The 20,260-nt window shown below is 37.3% G+C and overlaps 1 protein-coding gene across 1 annotated transcript in view; it reads left to right on the top strand.

The window, feature by feature from the left end:
• Nucleotides 1-14,367, top strand: part of gpr158a (G protein-coupled receptor 158a) — a 119,360-nt gene extending 104,993 nt beyond the window's left edge. The window contains exons 8-12 of the mRNA XM_088918693.1: nt 5,247-5,385; nt 11,248-11,353; nt 11,635-11,781; nt 11,890-11,973; nt 12,475-14,367. Coding sequence (XP_088774819.1) covers nt 5,247-5,385; nt 11,248-11,353; nt 11,635-11,781; nt 11,890-11,973; nt 12,475-14,367 — 2,369 coding nt within the window. The remainder of the gene's footprint in view (nt 1-5,246; nt 5,386-11,247; nt 11,354-11,634; nt 11,782-11,889; nt 11,974-12,474) is intronic.
• Nucleotides 14,368-20,260: the final 5,893 nt, after the last annotated feature.

A 20,260-nucleotide genomic window follows, 5' to 3' on the forward strand; every position in this document is an offset into this window, starting at 1 on the left:
CTTTAAATAAGCGCTCTGACACCTGTACATTTTGTCGTGAATTATTATTATTGTTATTATTATTACCCAGTACTGATTTTTAACATGTGTACGCCTGAACAGGATATAAGCAGAAAAATTGATACAAGTAGTATGTGCTTATAAATTACACTAATTACCTAAACAGGTTGCTGAATGTATGAAAGGCCTAGCAGTGGAACCCTTGTAAACAATAAAAAAATATAATAAATTCACAAGTAATACTGTCATGTAATATTCTATATTATAGTGAATTATATTTTGTTTTGGGAGGTGATGGAAAAACCTGTTATTACAGAAACTGCTTCTACTGACGGCCTGGGAACTGAGCGTTTCGGGTCTCGAACAAAATAAAGCACGATAACATTCCAGCCGTTTCATTGCAAGAATTAAGCGTGCGTCTAAATAGGCACGGCTGCTTGTTTACAGAAACAGCTGCACAATTAGTCTTGACACGCAGAACAGGAGAGGGATATGAGAAACCTCAAGAAGAAGCAGCAGAATCTGTTGAGACAAGCAAACAGTTTTAGGTGCACCGTGATCAGGGCTGGTGAGAAAGATGACAACAGAAGAAGAATGTGTCAGTGTAGTTGTTCAGTATGTAGAGAGTCAGACTGTAATTATATGCAATGATTGAGAAATACGTGTCTTGAGATTACTATCCGAATAGGGGGTTATTTCCTATCTTGATAAGGAGTCTTATTTTGTGTTTTTTTTCTAAATAAAATTGCATTGTTGAGTATATTTTCTCTATTAAAATTTCTAGGGAAATAATGATAATAGAACTAAGCATCCATTGTACAGTATGTCTAGTTATGGTCTGCAGCCTAGCTGATGATAAGCATCCGAGTGTAGTACAGATACAGCACTTCACTACCCAAACCTCAATTCATGTATTGTACATTTAACTATTGTACATATAAAATCTGTATGCTTTCTCACATTAAGGAGGTGGGGGGTACTGTTTTATTGTGACAGATGTTTCCGTAGAGAGGGACTTTCAGACTGAATTTGGAATGTACAGTAGTTGCAGGTCACTTAATGCATAACACGCCTGATCAGTCTATATGTTAAACTGATTTATAGTATGTCTCACACTAAATAGCAAAGCCATGAAAATAAGAACAGAAGGACAGTTGGAAATAGGCCTTTTGACTCATCTAGCTCAATTGGTAGTTAATAGTTACTGATCTCCTCCAGTAGTTTCTTAAAAGAAGGTATCAAGTATCCCCTTCAACGACAAGCCTGGGTAGCTTGCTACATACTCTCACCTGTCCTTGAATCTTGTGAATACTTGTATCAGTCCCCCTCTTAGTCTCTGTTCAAGACTATAGTTCCTGTTCGTTTAACCTCTCAGTGTAGACTGTTACTTTAAGCCCCAGAAATATACAGGATTTATTTCCAAAGCAGCCATGTCTTTTATGTAACGTGGTGACCAAAACTGAACACAATATTCAAAAGTAGGCCTGACTAGTGCGTTGTACAATTTCAACATAACATCCCTTGATTTCTAGTCCTACTCTTTTAACTAAATATTTTAATGTATTTAGTATTTAATATATAAACATATTTAACAATATTTAGTATTTAATATAACAATCTTTAAACTTACAAGCAGCTATATCAGCCTGCAGCATGCAGCCCCCTGGAGCTCAGCAGGAGGGAGCCTGGTCAGTACCTGGAGGGGAGACTCCTGGGAAAGCTAAGGCTGCTGCTGGAAGAGGTGTTAGTGGGGCCAGCAGGGGGCACTCACTCTGCGGTCTGTGTGGGTCCTCATGCTCCAGTACAGTGAAGGAGACAGTATACTGTAAAAAAGACGCCGAATGAGATGTAAAACCCTGGTCCTGACTCTCTGTGGTTACTACAAATCCCAGGGTGTTTCTCAAAAAGAGTAGGGGTGTTACCCTGGGATTACCCAAAATTTCCCATTGGCCCTTACCAGTCATGCCCTCCTAATAATCGCCCTCTCTGAACTGGCTTCATCACTCTGCTCTCCTCCCCACTGAGAGCTGGTGTGTGTGAGCAGACTGGAGCATCATCCAGGTGGGGCTGCACACTGGGGGTGGTGGAGGGGAGTCCCCATTACCTTTAAAGTGGTTTGAGTGTCCAGAGTGCTATATAAGTGTCAGACCTGCCTATGTGTTCTTATATTTGTCTGAGCAGGTGGCTACAGGGGAGCAGCAGCATTCCCAATATTTACTCCCATTGCACTAGTCCCAGGTTTATTGTTTCCATTTCCTTCTCCCCTGGAGACGTACCTAACTTGCAGCTGTGAGAAGAAGAATTTGGAATGTACAGTAATACAGGCTGACTAGATTTGGAGGGAACAAATATTATTGTTTAGGTAAATAAAGTCAAATAAACTTTATTTTGCAGCCATGCATTAATTATTCTGCCAGGCATCTACAGTATGGATGTTTTTTTTATAATTAATAAAAAATCACTACGGTTGAATTCTTTCTTTCTAGCTTGGAACAAGAAAACACTGACCCTGATGAGCACAATTTAAAAGCAACAATTGTGAGCACATATAGGATTAGACCTGTTATCCCAGGAAGAGAGCTACAGTACAGTACCGGGAAGAGCAGGGCTGAAATGTGACATTTGTGTTGCAAGATTACAGTGTACATATCCTGCTCTTACACAGCATGTGTGTAACGCAGACTTCAAAGAAAAATGAAAATCAAAGTGCCTGATTTCACTGGAATGACCCTGGTTTAATCTGATGGTGAGAGTGTCACACACTGTAATGAGAAGTTTAGTAGCCTGAAATACTGTAGGTCATAATAAAGACTACTCCTTCAAATTCTGTGCATTTCATACAGCAGAATGGTATTAGGCCCCACTGTTGATTTTGTTTGCAGGATTTTGCCAGATCTCTGTAATTGTTTTGGAGGCTGTCATCCTGTATGACAGTATGAAAAAAAACGGAATACTATATGGTGGTACTCCATGTATCTAACTTCAGTGCCTCTAGTGCATTAATTATTGCTTCTGAAATAACACGGCACTAGAGCAATTCCTGTTTGTGAAGAGCAAGTGTTCAGCAATGTCTTCTACAGATGTCAGAATGCTGGAAGATGTGCTGGTGATATCAGGCCCTGTGGTCTTTTTTTTAGCAATGTTTTCCATTTTGGTGATTTTGTGCACTAGGTTCACTGTTTGTGTCCTCTGGTGGACACTGATGTTATTAGTACCTTGTGGTGTACAGTAGTGGTGTTAGTGCCCCCTGGTGCACACAGATGATATTAGTGTGACATGATGTGTACTGTCACTATCCTTGGGAATGTGTGCCATCTGTACAGTATGTACTGTCTGTGCTCTGTGGACCACGGTTCTCACAATTCATTTATTTGAAGTGGCCAACTATCTTGCAACAACCACGTACATTTGTATAGTATATGTATATTTCTGTATATAAGGAAATTACTGAATTGCATAGTTTCAGCAAAACTGATATAAAAGAGTTATAGAAAATTAATAAGACCCAGAGCAGGCAATGCTTTAAAGTAGTCTTTTCCATCCTGTCGTACACATACAATATATATAGAAATATTTTGCCGCTCACTCTTCGCATGTAAAACTGGCCCAAGCACATATCAATATTACTGTATACATACAGTATTATCAATTCTGTTTATATATAATAAACAGAATGCATTTCAAAGTCTGATCTTAGATCTCAGAGTCTGTAGTCACAACATCCTGGCAGGCACTGATGACAGTGATGCATGGAGCTCCTGGCCAGCCACGCTCAGACATTCTGTTTTTGTTTCGGTCAAACTTGAAAAACTAAACTCACAGGACATGCGAGTCCCACACTAACAATCTTACAGAGTGGCCGTGTCTCATAAGAATACACTGAAAGTGAAACAGGACACTTTGGTTATCCCACAAAACCCATTTCCTGTATAAGCAATATTTAATGTACTCAGTTTTTTTCTTTTCTCATATGTGACCAAAAATCTTCATGTGAGAAGGCACTTTAGGTAAAGAAATATTTTAGAAAATTATACGAAATACTTTAGGTTAGGTGTTATGAATGGCATTTGTAGAATGCTTTATAGAATATACATGTATACAAGGTCTTGATTAATTAATAATCAATATTTCAGATTCATTGAACGTGTGTAATAAAACCCTAATCCTGATTATAACCTGAAATGTTCCCCTAATTCCATCCTTACCCTGCCTGGGATTTTTATAACTGTTTGTCACATCATTAATATGTTAACAGAATGCTTACAGGCAGTTATAATAAACTACAGCATGGCTGACATACACCTCTTGGTTGCAATGAAAAGCAATAAATAAGAAATACTTGACACTTTGAGCATTCAGTTAACTTTTCTTTAAAAACACTATAGAAAAGTTTATCCATCCATTCATCCATTTTCTTACCACTTTATCCAATACAGAGTCGCTGGGGAGCGGCGCCTATCCCAGCAGGCAACAGGATCTGGGCAGGATATACCCATACCCACACACACATACTGTACACACAGACACTCACACTTTCACACCAATGCCAGTTTTCCCAGAAACCCATTAAACCACCAGGAGGTTGGAGGAATTAACCTAAACAGGGAGAACAACATCTGTCGCATCAGACCTATTCAACTGTGTCCCTTCTAAAATATTAGCAAAATGATACTCTGGAAGAAATGCATATGCCAAGGTAATGCAGATGCCTTTTTAAGGGATAATATTATATTCACCTTCAGTTTACTTCCTAAGTTGTCTAATCAGCAATTATAATGCAAGATCTTTGAAAATATGCAGGAATAGAGATAACAGGAAGCGATATCTTCCTATATGGAAAATGTTTTAAGATGGTTGCAAGACTGTATAAATATATAACTTGCAGTAATGAATCTACAGATATACAATGGAACACTTGTACCAAATGATTGCTCTTAGTTTAACGTGTGTTTTACTTAATGTATTCTTCTTCTTCTTCTTCTTCTTCTTCTTCTTATTTTTATTATTATACTCAGTCATTCAGTGGCCAGGGAATAAGTGTAAATACATTTCATAGCACTTATAATATATTAATATACATTTGCTTGTCACTTTATAATGCTTAGAATTTCTGTTAGATTTTTTATGTTGTATGAAATCAGATTTGTTTTTTAGTAATTCCTTGCATTAAAAGTGATCTATTAGATATATATATTTCACTGTAGACTGGTTGCCAACCCATTTTCTGTTTGTGTTTCCCGAAACAGCTGAATTGATTTTCCTCTTGTGGGGAGTGTATCTCTGCTATGCTGTGCGGACTGTGCCTTCAGCATTTCATGAGCCACGCTATATGGCTGTTGCAGTCCATAATGAACTCATTATCTCTGCAATATTCCATATCATTAGGTAAGCTATCTGCAGACATTTTTTTACCAATGAACTGAGCCAAAAACACGAAACCTCTTGGTGTATACATAGCTATTTCTTTTTGTTTCGTAAAGTAGAAAAATAGATCCATTTTTTGCTGCACAACTTTTTTTTTCCCCCCCGCTATGTATACTTTAAAAAAATCTGCAGATTTCTGTTTTTTATCTTGAGCATGCCAAATGGGAGGTCAGAGCTTACAGAGAATGTTCTGGATTCAATCTGTTACAAACTCCCCAGGAGTATTACTGTGCTTCTGCTCTGCCTTTATTAATCAGTGTAAATGGACAAGACTTTAAGCAATGAAACAGAAACAGAACTAAGTGTAACAGGGATTCTGGAAGCTGCAGGTATTCCTGGAGAGTTTTGAAGAGGATGAATCAGCAATGTATGCTTACAGTCATGCGCTCCGTTAGCATGCTAACACAGCTCCCCAGAACTTTCACTACCATGCAGCCTCAGTTATCTCAGCCTCACGGGAACAACACTAGCTTGGATGCCTTAATTGCTCTGCAAATAAATGACTAATTCAGTTGAGTGCACATACTGTATACAGATCGTTCGTATCAAATATATACAGTATATACAATCATTCATGTTTTGGTGAAAGGCAATTTGGCTTCCATTTTATCTGGTATCTGTATTAAAATAAACCATGAATTTAGACTTGTTTCAGTAAGGGTGCTGAAAACTGAGGCATGATTTCCAGTTTTTCAGACTCCTCTTCCTCTTTTACAATGAGACTATGTACTGTAATTAAAATGGGCCCCCCCAGCACTCAGCAGTGGAAATCTGTGGCTGATGTCAAAGGTGGTGAAAAAGTCACAAGGTCAGTTCTTGCACAGATTGTTGTTCATTAAACCTGCAGAAACCCATTTCCTGGCAGAAACTGGAAACTGGTTATGGGGAGGTTACTCACCACATAGGTTTGACTCCTGCATCCATACTTCAACAGCTCTGCGATTTTAAATTGTTCCCAACTCAACTTTACTTTAACGATAACACGAAACATACAGTAAATAGTCTGAGATTCTTTACATGGGTGTGCATTATATCAAGGAGTCTATTTAGTGGCGATTACAAATAAGTACAACAAGCCCTGATATATCTGTATACCGCTTGTGTTCATCAGAAGAACCTAAGAAAGGTTACAAGTGACAACAGGCTAATCATCTCCTCCAGCTTGTTTGGCAGTTAGCAGCAAAACGATTCAATGATCTCATACAGTTATTTCTTGAAAGAAGTCGGGGTATGGGCATGAACAATATTTACCTACAGTATATACCTGTATCTTTTACACAAAGAAGTTAATGATAATTTAAGTGTTTACTCATAATTTTGAGTCTGTAAACTTAGATATTTTATTCAGATACTGCTTAACTTAAGGATCCAGTTTATTTCATCTAGATTTTTCAAGAGCTTATTTTTCTAGGAGCAAAGACGTCTTAGAAAATTACAGTGTACTTACACTTCAAGTCAAGGCCCAATCTCACCCAATCAGCTTGTAATTATTAGACTAAAACAGCTAGTAATTAATAGATAATAGAAAACATAATGTATCAGCCCCTCATACCAAAAAATTTACTTAAATGTTCAACATGATTCACAGTGGCTCATGTTATATTGACTGTGCCATTCTATGTTAATCCTTCTCCTTTTCAAAGCAGCGTATTAGAAACCTTTGAGGGAAAATACATAAGCTTCACCTTATCCATTGCAATCTACTGTACTGTATGCAGACAGCAGTCCAACAAACACAGAAATGTGCGTCATTACTGAACATAGTGCTCCCAGGAATCTTTTCAAGGGTATTTTTATGAAAAAAAGTTTTAATGCTGTGGCTAAACACCCCCATTAAGCAGAGACAATAATCGCGAGTCACAAAACAACACAATGATTGTGAAACTAGCAAGACAATAAAACTAAATGGAAAAGGGAGATAACGATTGCACAATCAGGGAGCTGTGTACACAGCCTGGTCAGTGCAGTACTGCAATATCTGATTGCGCACATAAAAGAAGGTATTGCCAGGAACCGAACTAAAAGCATAAATGAAATATCACACAATTGTATATGTTACCCTGCTCAGCTCATTGCTTTTCTCCATAAACAGTCAATTTCACTGCTTGCTTTCACTATTCGATTTTGAGGAGGTCAACGTTCCCTTTGTCTTATTATCTCTTAGCTTAATATCTTCGATAGAAGGAGATACAGTAGATTTGATCATTAAGTGATGCATTAGTCTTTCCACAAAAAGCATGTTTCATCCTCAAAATTCAATAGAATGTAAATCAAGAACTGAAGGTTATAGCTCTTGATGTATTTAACTGTTAACTATAGCAAAACATAAGTGATAATCCAAAAACAGAGTAGCTTGTTTAGTCATTTTACCTGTATCTACACACTGAATTTACCTTCTTTTTTAAAGGAGAATAAACTATAATATACATCTGAGCTGTTATAATGAATTTGCAGCTTCATATCATACAGTTTCTTTCACGACAAGCTGAGTACAAAAACAACATACATACTGTACCTGTCCATCTGTTACCAGAACACTGCTCATCGGGGTGAAGGTCACAGCATGCTTTAGCAGAAGGCCTAAAGCTGTGCCTTAGCTCTCCTCTAGAACTGGACATCAGTGCACTGCAGGGCAACAAACCTACAGTATTGCTGTCTTATTTTACAACAGTGAGAGGTTCACACTCTGAAATCACAGAATGGTAGACCACAATCATGTTTCATCTGAAGGAAATTTCGGGAAGAAACGTTAATGGGACATATTGCACAATAAGCTAATTGTGAAACGCAGAACAGGCCAAAATCGGGTTATTTACATGTAAATAGAGAAAAGCCATTTGTGCCTCAAAATACTCAAGGGTTTATTGCAACACCAACCTCACTATCACTATCATTGAAGTAGTTGTTCGATGTCATATATTGAGCCAATTCTGAAAACTGTTGTGTTTAAAAACAAATATGTCCACCTTCAGAACCACGTTTTGAGAAGAGTCACTACTGACTGACTGGCATCACTTTCTGTATAGCACCCACAATGCAGGGCAGAAGAAAGATAGATCTTGAGTGTAGTGTTTTGGATTTATACAGTAGATGCTTGAAAATAAAAACCAAAACAGTGAAGAAAACTGAAAGGTTTTGAAGTGGAGCAGGAGCATGGGAATTTGTACAGTATGTGAAATTGTCACTATACATCTACACATTATACGTCTTATTAACATCACTTTATTAGCCCTGTACAATTCCTTACATTAGGAATTCATCTTTTTGCACACCCCAGCTTGCTCTCCATGTCCATGAGACACAGACAGGGAGAGAGTTGCCCCTAGAGCAGTTGGGGTTAAGGGCCTTGTTTAGGGGCCCAACAGAGTAGGATTCCTCTGCCAGCTGCGGGATTTGAACCGGCAACCTTCCAGCCACAGGTACAGATCCTTAGCCACAGAGCCACCGCTCCACTTATGCAGGGGTTTATGATCCTTGTAATCAATTTCATCCCAGCAAAGAACACATACGATTAATATTGAAGGACGCAGCTGATCTTGTCCTCGCAAATAAGGATTAATGATGCACGAAACCATTGAGTAAATGTTTTTTTCCCCAGAATTAGAAGTACAGTATAGATTCTATTGTATAAATGCACTGCATAAATATTTTGGAAAAAAGCCAGTAAAACATGAAAATTTCTGAAGCTACTAATTTAACAGATACTTTAAAATTCAGGCTACTGCCCACCCTCATTGTTTCTGTAGAACTTCCTTCTTCTTTTTACTGAAGTTGCAGTGTTGAGCATTGCAGTTGTTATTAAGTTAACCAAGGAGTGAAGGTCATTTTGTGATTAAGCAACAAAAGTAAAGTCATTGCTCACCAAATAAGTAGATTTCTGTAGCAGGACTGCAAAACATTTATTCAAAACAGCCTGTGATCTTTAATTATTTTGAATTGTCTAGATTCATCAGTCAAAAGGCTTACCTTTTGTTTGAGTTATGGCTTAGTAAAATTCCCTCAGACAGGGCAGAATTTTCTCTTTTACTTCTTTAATGCTTATTGCTGCTACGCAATTAATTATTTCTGGGCTCTTTCTAACATTAATAGCACTGAGAACAAGTTGTTAGCATGATATTTTAATGTTTGTACAGGCGTCTTCAAATTGAATGTCACAATTAATGTCACAATTAAAGCAAGACATTAAAATAATTAAAATAAGACAAGTAAGATATTGTTTACAATATTTGTAACCATCTCTGTAATATCGGTATACAGGTTCAACAGAGCCTAGCTAACTTCAAACAAAAGCTTTGATGAACTTTGAACTGAAGATATCGAAGTTTTTTTAAAAACTCAGAAACAAATAAGAATTGTATTATTCATCCAAACTTGGCTTGGAAGCAACTATAACAAAATTAGAATAAGACTAATTCAAAATAATTTTAATACCATTCATAATCCTTTTTAGACACTGTACGCTTCTTATTGTAGTATGTAATGCATCTTTGGTTAATTAAAGTACTTATTTTTTAATTATTTCCTACTTTTTTCTGATTTTGGAAAATACAAATAATATATTTACATTATTAATACAATAAAATATGCTGTTCCTGAAAGATCTACACCATAGATACATTTAAAAAATAAATCAAATGGATTGGTCCGTAGACAGACATGAAGCAAAGCGATGCTTTTCCTAAAGGAGATGTGCTATCATGTGCTATGTTTGATATATTTTTTTAAATAAACTAAATAGAAAAATAATTTGAATATACTGTACTTATACAGATATATCATTCAAAAAGGAATAAAATAATATTGCATTTTTCTTTTTTAAAGTACTTATGTTTTATGTACTGTACATCTACAATTCTTGTCAACAAAACCTGAAGATTTTTTAAATTAGTTTTTCAAATTTAACATTTGTTAGCTTATACAGACTTTTAAGGCTACCTTAAAGTAAAAAAATAATGCATATATATGTCAGTGAAATTAAATTATTTAAGCCTGAAAAAGTTTACAGTAACTTACCACCTAATACATTCCTTTATATATTTTGCAGATATTGTTTTGTAGCCTTAAGGCTTTTTGTGGGGTTGCTGTACATTCTTATAGTTGTGATTGCAATTTTTGATTCCATATTGATTGGCGGGTGACACAGTGGCTAACTGGCATTGCTGGGGCCCTGGGTTTGATTCCTGGGGTGTGAGGTGTTTGTACAGTATGTTCTTGCTCCATTTGCTCTGTTTCCTCCCACAGTCCAAAGACATACTTGGTAGGTTAGGTGGCTACTTGGAAAACTTGTGTCTGTTTGTGCCCTGAAATGAAGTGGCGTTCCAGGCTGTATGCTGCCTTGTGCCCTTTGCTTGCTGGGATAGGTTCCGGCTCCTCCGTGACCCAAGACTGGATAAAGGGATTAGAAAATGGCTGGAATGATATTGGCATTTCTTATCTAATCATGACAGAGACACCAATTTCCTTACTTTAAAAAACAAGGATCATTGACATGTACAGGTAGTTCACGTTTTGCTAATTTTGTTTGCTTACATGAATGAAAGCATTTCTCGGATATTAAACTGAACAAAAACTTCCCTGAGTTAAGTACTATAAGTATCCCGCTTGTTAACGTATAGTTCCCTTCATGGTTTATATTTTACAGTGGCGTATAATTCACAGATGTACTTTGGGTCGTGTTTGAGCTCTCTTATTGGCAATGTTTACTGCCGCAACACAATTTCTTAAGACGGAATCTGCAGAATTATAGGCAGGTTTAAACAGATGCTCTGGTGTTTTTCTGCTTTATAAACGAACCGGTTTGTGTGTTGTTATTCGTGTTGCCAGGTTCACTTTGGCCCCTAACCTTTACCCAGAGTGGATGCTCATGCTGTTCTTTGCGCATGCACACTTGACGGTAACCGTGACTCTCGGCCTTCTCCTTATTCCCAAGGTACTGTCACTTTAACACCTTTTTTTATCTTGGCTTTCATTGGTATTCTGCTGCGCCCTAGACAGAAAGCTACACTGGATGAAATGAGTAATAGAACCTATAAAAAACGTATTTACTGTCCTTAACCATTTTAGCCTGACTTTTACAAATGTCTTATCTTTTGATCTAGATACTTTACTTAATTAAAAAAGTCAAGATTTATGTAAAAAGTAACTCTGAAGAGGGCAATGCTTGTGTACATTGTATTTCCCAGTACTAGTGTTACGGTTGGTATTTTGCAGTTCCTTTTTGCGGGAACCAACCCAAGGGATGACATTGCTACAGAAGCATACGAAGATGAACTTGATTTAGGCCGGTCTGGCTCCTATTTGAATAGCAGCATCACATCTGCCTGGAGTGAGCACAGCTTGGATCCTGATGACATTCTGGTAAATCAATTCTTTGCTTTGTAACTCTCACATTTGCTATGAAATTACATGACTGTTGGCCATCATTTAAAAGACACTGAGCAATGCCAGTTTGGTTTTTTATTGCAGACGCCAGACGAAACGGGCCAGCTCAGTTCTAGTAATGGCTGTGGTGTAAGGTCATGCGACAGTCTTTGGGAAAAACGTACCAATGTGAGCAGAGGTTTTATTATTTGTTAGCGCTGAAGAAGTCTCTCATACCAAACCGAAAAGGACAACTCCGCTTTGGCAATACTTGTTGATCAAAAACAGATAGACAGGACCTACTAATAAACTTTGCCAAAAGCAGCTGCCAAACTATTGATGTGACTGTGTGTAATACTGGGTTACTTTTATGGAGAGCAAAAATCTCTTTGTGTACAGAGGCTGTTTTCAGCGCTAACAATAAAACACGATCCGTTTCATTATTCAAACTGTCATTGACAGAAGTAGTTTTGTCTGTTATTTATGTCAAGAGCATGCTACCTTGTATTTAAAGCTGTCGCCATGCATGTTTGACTAGTTTACTGCATGTTCTATGTGCTATTGAAAGTGTGCCTTTACAACAAAACTGGTTATACTGTATGTATTTGTTACTGTGCTCTCTTTCGAAACAATGAAGAGGAAAACGTGTTCTACAATTATTCCCTGCCTTTTGTGTTTCAAATCACACAGGAGGAACTGAAGAAACTGTACGCCCAGCTTGAGATCTACAAGAGGAAGAAGATGCTTGCTAATAACCCACATCTGCAGAAAAAACGAAGCTCTAAGAAAGGTTTGGGGCGTTCCATTATGAGGCGCATCACAGAAATTCCCGAGAGTGTGAGCAGGCAATGCAGTAAAGAGGACAAGGACCTTGTGGATCACACAAGCGCGAGGAACAGCATTTGCACCTTGAGGAAAAATCCTTTTGACCCTGGCCATGCCAGCTCCAAACCCAAGGAGGAGTCTTTAAAACACAAAATGTTCTCTATTAAAAAGTCCCACAGCAGCTACGACCATGTGAGGGATCAAAGTGAAGAGTCTAGCAGTTCAGCCACTGAAAAGATGGAAGCTTCCAATACCGAAAACTCCATTTTAGATGCCCTGATGAGCAAGAAGCTTGTGAAAAAGACCCCAGACAGGGCAGAAGCTGAATCTGCGGAATCTGTCCCTCTGGTATGTAAGTCTGCTAGTGCGCACAACTTGACTGCTGATAAAAAACCACTCCACCCCAGGACATCCATGCTACAGAAATCCCTCAGTGTTATTGCCAGTGCCAAGGAGAAAACCTTGGGTCTCACAGGCAAAACTCATAGCATTGAGTTAAGCAATAAACATCAGAAAAGCCAACATAAGGGAAAAGACTGGTGCAAGACACAATCAGGGGAGAGTGAGAAATCCGAGTGCAACCAGAAAAACACGGGTAATCAGTCTGAGGAGTACAAAAAGTCGGGCAAACCTGGAATCATGAAACACCAAGGGGGTGGCAGTCAGCCCTCTTTATGCTCAGATCCAGGAAAGACGGGATCAAAAGATCAGTGTGACATTTCTGAAATATGCCCTTGGGAAGTTCAAGATGTTCCTACTACTCCATCTGAAAATAAAGTCCAAAAACATGTGTCCATTGCACCTGTGGAGACCACCTCAGTTCACGGATCAAGCACCAAAGGAAAACTGCAGCAACAGCAGAAAACTGCAGACAATTTGCCTTCAAACAGCAGACATTCCAATGAGAAGAAAGTTGATAAGTCAGAAATATGCCCCTGGGAGGTTGAAGAGTGTCAGGAAACGACAGAGGGGACAACACAAGCAAACATTCCGTCTCTATCACCTCATTTTACAAACGAGAAATCTAATAACAGCCAGAAGGCTGAGATTTGTCCTTGGGATTTTGAAGAGCTGCCATCCCATGGGACCAACGCACAACCTACTGAGCCACACAAGATGAAACACGGAGGGCAGAATAAGAGTTCAGCATCCACCGGTGTCAAAGTAAAGGAGTTGCTTTCAGACTCTTCGAAATCCAGCTGCAATGTACAACAACCTTTGTCCAGAGAAGTCTGCCCTTGGGACTATGATGCTCCAGAGTCTCCACATTCGGAAAAGGCTTCTAACGTAACTCCCTTTTCAAAAACAAAGGATTCTTCAAAAAAGAAGGGGTTATATTCCATAAAAATGAAAGAAGTTATAGGATTGGAAAGAGACAAGGAAAAGACAAAAGACAAGAATGATGAAAAAGGTAAATCAAAGACCAGAGAGAAGAGCAGTTCCAGCAAAGCTACAGAGAAACCCGTTAACCGCTCAAAAATGGCAGAGGTCTGTCCCTGGGAAGTTGAAAGCAGCCAAGGTGCATCAATTGGAGATAAAAGAAAGGCCACAGTGAACAAACTGGGAGCAGAAAAGAGCAAGCAAGCTGAAATTTGCCCATGGGATTTTGAGGGTATGTCTGAAAATAACGAAGTAGACTTAAATACCTGTGCAAAAACACAAGATGAATATTCAAAACAGGGTTCTGCTAGTAAAAACAGAATAGCAGAAGTTTGCCCATGGGACTTCGATGATCAAACTTCAGGGAACAATGCATGACACTTGACATGACTGGACAACAGAATATTTCTTTTGCATTAAAAATTTTTCACAGTATGAACCCCTTCAACGTCAACTTAATGCAACTGCAGGCGACTTCTAAGTACAGAATATGAGTTTTTCATATGTTGCCTTTCCCCCTGGTTTTCTTCCTTTTCCTTAGAATATTTATATTAAGCATTCCAGATTGCTACTGAGTATTTGCTATATTCTTCAAGACACAATATTATGCAACAACATTTCCAGTCACTTTCACTGCAATTGTGGGAATGTTAATTCCCCACAAATAGTGTGTGTACATATGGCCACTGAAGCTATAACATTTTAAAATGCTTTTGAAGTTGGAACTCTGACTGTACTGTTATACACACAGTGTTCTTTGCAATTAACTACAATTAACTATAGAGCAAATAATGTAAAGAATCTCCAGAACTCCATTGTCCATTTGATCAAATTTCAAATTTTTTATCCAACTTTTCCTTTTAGAAAGTTCCTTAAAACACAGGCACACTTGAAGAAGGACATTAAGTGGGTACTGTACAGTACGTTTCCAGTAATTCTGCACTGACAGCAAATGGATTGTATTTGATCTACTGACAGACAACTAATTACATTAAATATTTTGATTGCAGGGATCCCAAGTATCTTAACTACCATAGCTAAGGGTAAGTAAGGGCAACGTGCTCTGAGTGCAGGTTAAGCTCTGTGATCTAACCATCATGAGTCTGAGTTAACTGTGACACGGATTTCCCAGGCAGCGGTGCACAGTTATCAGGGTGATGCTGAGCGGGGGGTTGCATTTAGTCAGCCTGGGCTCTCAGTCTTCGGGCCTTCACAGGTGCTGGCAGGCTTGCAGTCTCATTGGGAAGAGGTGTGCCATCTCTCCAGCTGACACCAGCACACCTTTCGAGACGTGTAAAGCTGGCAGCATTTTCAAAAGACAGTTGAGATGTAAAGATTGCAAAGAAAGCAACAACTGTTTATTGCAAAGAAATCCAAAAAATGGTAAAAATATATTTTATTATTTTTAAGGATAGACAATAATGGTACAGTAATTAGTGATAATTAACCACATACGAAAACACCTGAAAATGGCTTATGAAGCTAAATACTCCCTAAAAATTCTGTTCATTGATATACAGTAATATATGAAGTACATAATAAAGTTGGTCTGCCCATCCTGTGTCTAGATGCTTGTGGCAGGTCATTGTGTATTCTGTATGTATGTGATAATAAATACTGTGATGCCACAGGGGGTGGACTATATCCCTGTGGCATCACAATACACTCATACACATACTGCATGCACAATCAAAGGTACTGTACATGCACAACACAGTAAAACAATTCTGGGCAGTTCATGAATGGGGCAAGGTGTCTACCACTGAGAAATTAATATACACATCCACACTGTTTCCAGATCTACTAAGCTGGAACATGCAGCTTCACCTTCACGTCTTTAAAACGTGAATAAATTTCAACAGGACCCTATGTATATCCTCCCACTCGGAAATAATAGTAATTCTTTCTTATCATACTGATGTTAGAATCTGGTGGCACTTGTTTTCTTGCATTTTTTAGGGATCTAATTAAAATGGCTCTGGTTGAACCAATAAATCTCTTAAAGTACCTTTTATCATTCGGAAAACTAGCTGGACCTTCATGACCAGCTTATCTATTATAGATCCTCTGCTCATTTATTCGGTTGATTTTTTTTCTTACTGAAATAAAACTGAATCATTATACGTTTTTTATTGGTGTGAAAACAAATTATTTGTTTGAAAGCTTATTGATTCACTGGAAAAGACATACAAGGAAATACAACAGAGGATGTGTTTGGCCTTTGCTTTACAACACATTTTTCCTCTCCCGTTCTGTGTTTTAACCATTCAGGAAAAATAAACTCCAAGATCAAATGTACGCTTGGTACAGTAAGGTTAGTGCACCAATTTTAACATCTGCTATGCTTAGTATTTTTGGTTTAGTCTGTCAATGACTCAGTACATATATTTACAGGTATTTTGGTACTCATTTTCTAAACAGAAGTTTGAAGTCCTTCTCATCCATTCTTCTTGCATTTTGAGATTTTTTTCTGGTTTTGGATAGAAGAGAGCTTAAAGAAATGTTAATAAGCGATGGTTCAGAAATGGTTAGCCCCAGAGATACCAGCAATCCCTCTGTTTCTTCTTTCTGTTGTTTTGCTCTTTCTGTTTCATTTTTGTTTGCTTTGCTCGATGTACCCATTGACCGGGACTCCATTATGCAGAAGTTTACCCTCTGAAGCAGACTGCTTTTCCTCATCAAGAGTAAATATGGAGAAGCAATGATCTTATTTACAGTACTTCCTTGCAGCTGTTGTATATCATTTACTCCTCCTTTATCCTCTTGCTGGCATTCTGCTTAAAATAAGTGGGCTGCTAGTTTTTCTTGTTACAAATTTCCACATGGCTCTTGCACTTCACTAATTCGTTTGTAACATATTAATGGAAAGGTTAATATATTCTGCGTTACAACGAACAGCAACTTCATGAAAGTGATGAGCGTAGCATGTGCCAGTAAGACAATATCAATGTTAAATGTTTCTTTAGAACTTGAAAAAGTACCTTTGGCATAAAGTCAATGGTTTATGTAAAATTTTCTTAGTAAGATTAACAGATGTCCTCATAATTGTAATCACCAGCATGTATGTACAGTATATTTACAGTTGGGAGAAAAAAGTATATGTAGAGTAAAAAAATGCAATAAATGTTATTTAAAAATCCATTTATGGTATTGAAAGATGAATTAAAGAAGTGTATACTCAGATCTACACGAAATCAATATTATACCACATGCATAAAATGAAAAATAGCACGCAAAAACAATTGCATACTTTGACAAAGTGAGCACGCCTATTTCAATGTTTTCTGTTAATCTTTTGCTTCGTTTATAGTTTTATTCTATTTTTTTTAAACCAAATTGATATGCTAAATTCTTCAACATATACAGTGCTGGAGTTCATTTTAGTTTGCTCTCAATAGCCTTTAAGCAGCAACATTTGACTTTGGACTGAAGGCTGAGGACTAAGATCCTTAACTGCAGAAAGGATTATTTTCTTGCAAAATATCCTTTGTAAACTTTGCAGAAAATATTAAGTTCCATCCAATAAATGTACACAATGCAATGGATGAAAGTGCACAATGTCTTGATATTTTGTAGCATTTATTCCTATAATATAATTATATAATAATATAATATAATTCTATAATAAGAAGGTAGAAAGTAACTGAAAAAATCATAGGGCACCTTCAATAATTCAATGTAAAATAGGAAAAGCTTCCTTTCGTCTATTGCTTTTAACAAGAGGACCTGCCAAAAACCAAGATTCAACCCTCTTAAAGTATCATTGAGCTATTTGTGGTCCACCTCTCTCAGGTCCCGCATTAAAATCTTTTGCCTTAATCTGAGGTTTTTGCTGGGCAGCTTGAAGCAGCCTCTCAGATTTTTCAGAAATTGTACTTTTTGGGGGGGCAGCACTGTGGTCTGACATTTAGTACTGTTGCCTCATGCCTTAGATCCCAAGACGTAATACTGTAAAACATTAAATTACAAGTATCTTGTGTGTTTTTTCACCTGCCCTCCTTACATCAGCATGGGTTTTCTGCAAAGTACCATGCTGAGTAGGCTTGATTGGCTACTCTAAATGCTCCCTATCTGTGTGGTCCTGTGAGGAGGGTTAATGTGTTCTTAGTCCTACAGTACCTTGAGCCTTATGATTGCCACCACCTGTACTAGGATAAAGGAGTTTCCAGATACAGGCTGGATACCGACTTCGTCTTCCACTCCTGGAGTCAGCTGCAATAGTTTAAGTTCTACTGCGCTTTTGGATTACAATCTGCACAGAATAAACCAAGCCAATTTGCGATCTTTTTGGTAGTTGCTCCTTCTTCATTTAATCCCTGTGACTTTGAGTTACAGGTTTGTACTCTGGCACAACCAACCACGTTTGTTGCTTTTGGAATCTAGAATTTCCAGTTTATTTTTCAGCGCTCGAGAATTAAACCGTACATTTATTCTACACTCACCACCAAGTAATGGTTTTCGGTAAAGCCCTTTTCAAATATGTCAATTGCCCTTCTGTCAAAGTATGAAATTAATTTTTGCACGTTGTTATTGACTGTATGAATACGATGTACTGTAATATTCTTGTTTCATTATAAAGTTAAATGTCTTCTATTATATTCTGTATGTTCAATAGAAAATGTAGCACTTAAAAGAAATCACTTCACTTTCTGTTAGTTTCAGTGGCCCACATACATTTGTTTGCTGCAGTGCACGTGACAGGTGTTTATTAAATCATGAGTATAACCTAAGACAAAGACCTTTGATCCCATGCACATTAAGTTTATTTTTCAAATTATTCCTTACAACATTAATTCACTTCTCTCATTGATGTCTTTGGAGGTTTGAACGTTTTCATTTTACACAAAATTCGGAGAAAGTTAGCACAACAGCTCAATTTTTGAGGTCTGTTCTAACAAAGCTTGAGGGTTTTGGGGACACAGTTGGGCAGTGTGTCAGGCCAGATTGCCTTTGAACTCGAAAACATACTGAGATTATACAGGCACATTTTGTAGCACAGTTTATCAATTAAGCATAATGGTACACCTTCTTTCTCAAACTAAGCATTGTTGGGACACCTCTGTGTGTGTATTTATATTGTTAAACTGCTTTCAGTGATATGACCAAATAATTGTTGTCCATTTTTCCTAAGGTCAGTACTACTATTCTTTTATTGTGCAGTTGTCACTGGGATTTTTAAAAAAATGATATTTAAAATAATTAATATAATGACATTTTTATGCTTGCATTAGAACATATATATATATAAGGTTTATTTTCTAAAATCAACTTTTTTAAAACTGTTATTTTTTTCCAACAATGTCATCTAACTTGGCATTTCATGGAAAAACCATGAAGGTGGAGAATCTTAAATATTAAGAGGTTAGGTGGGTCTTGGATCTGAAATATAATGCAATCTTAAAATGTCAATAGGAGTATTTATGTAATATACATACTGCATACCTTAACTGTAACTGTTATAGAAAATGAAATATGTGTACCCAGAGGCTAACACAGAACTTCTATCAGAAGAAGAAAATATCAGTTGAATGTGTGTTGCAGCCTTGTAGGATAAAGAAAATAATGTATGTTAAATTGTTTAAATAAATGTACAGTATATATTACAGTATTTTTTTTAATGTAGAATAAATAGCATTAATATACAGTAGTTTATGACAATAAATGAAGTGATACTCAAAACATTATTTACCAACAAAACAGTGATCTACAGCCCTAGTCCTGGAGATGATGACATCAAGTCAGTGACTAAAGAGCATATTAATCCTGGCTAAGAACATGAAAGAAGCATTTTGCAAAAGTTATGGGTCCATTCAATCTGTCATGAACATTTACTGTAGCTGTTAAGCTAATTAAGTCAACAACTGGTTCAGTTAACAAATTTACCAGAACAGAGCTGTAGACTGCTGGTCCTATTTACATGTCTTACATACCAGTGCAATGCCAATATAATAATTTGGTTTGCATTCCACTTGCAGATCAAATATAGTTAATTAATGAAATCATTCTGGGCTAAAAGCAGCATTCACAAGTGTGCCCAAAGGAAATGATGCAATAACTATCCGGGCTATGTAAACTGTTTCATTGTACTATCATGTTGTCCGAGTTATTCAATGTCTTTTAGAGAGATAAATTTCATGGTTACGCCATATATTTACATAATGCTATGGCATATTATAGTATATTTCGGTAGTAAATATACTGCTCATGAGCATGTTCAACACTGTCGTGAAAAAACCTGCAAGGAGGTTTTATTTTTCAGTTTTGGGGTTAT

Source organism: Atractosteus spatula, chromosome 6, assembly GCF_055471065.1.
Source record: "Atractosteus spatula isolate fAtrSpa1 chromosome 6, fAtrSpa1.hap1, whole genome shotgun sequence".
NCBI classification, from domain to species: domain Eukaryota; kingdom Metazoa; phylum Chordata; class Actinopteri; order Semionotiformes; family Lepisosteidae; genus Atractosteus; species Atractosteus spatula.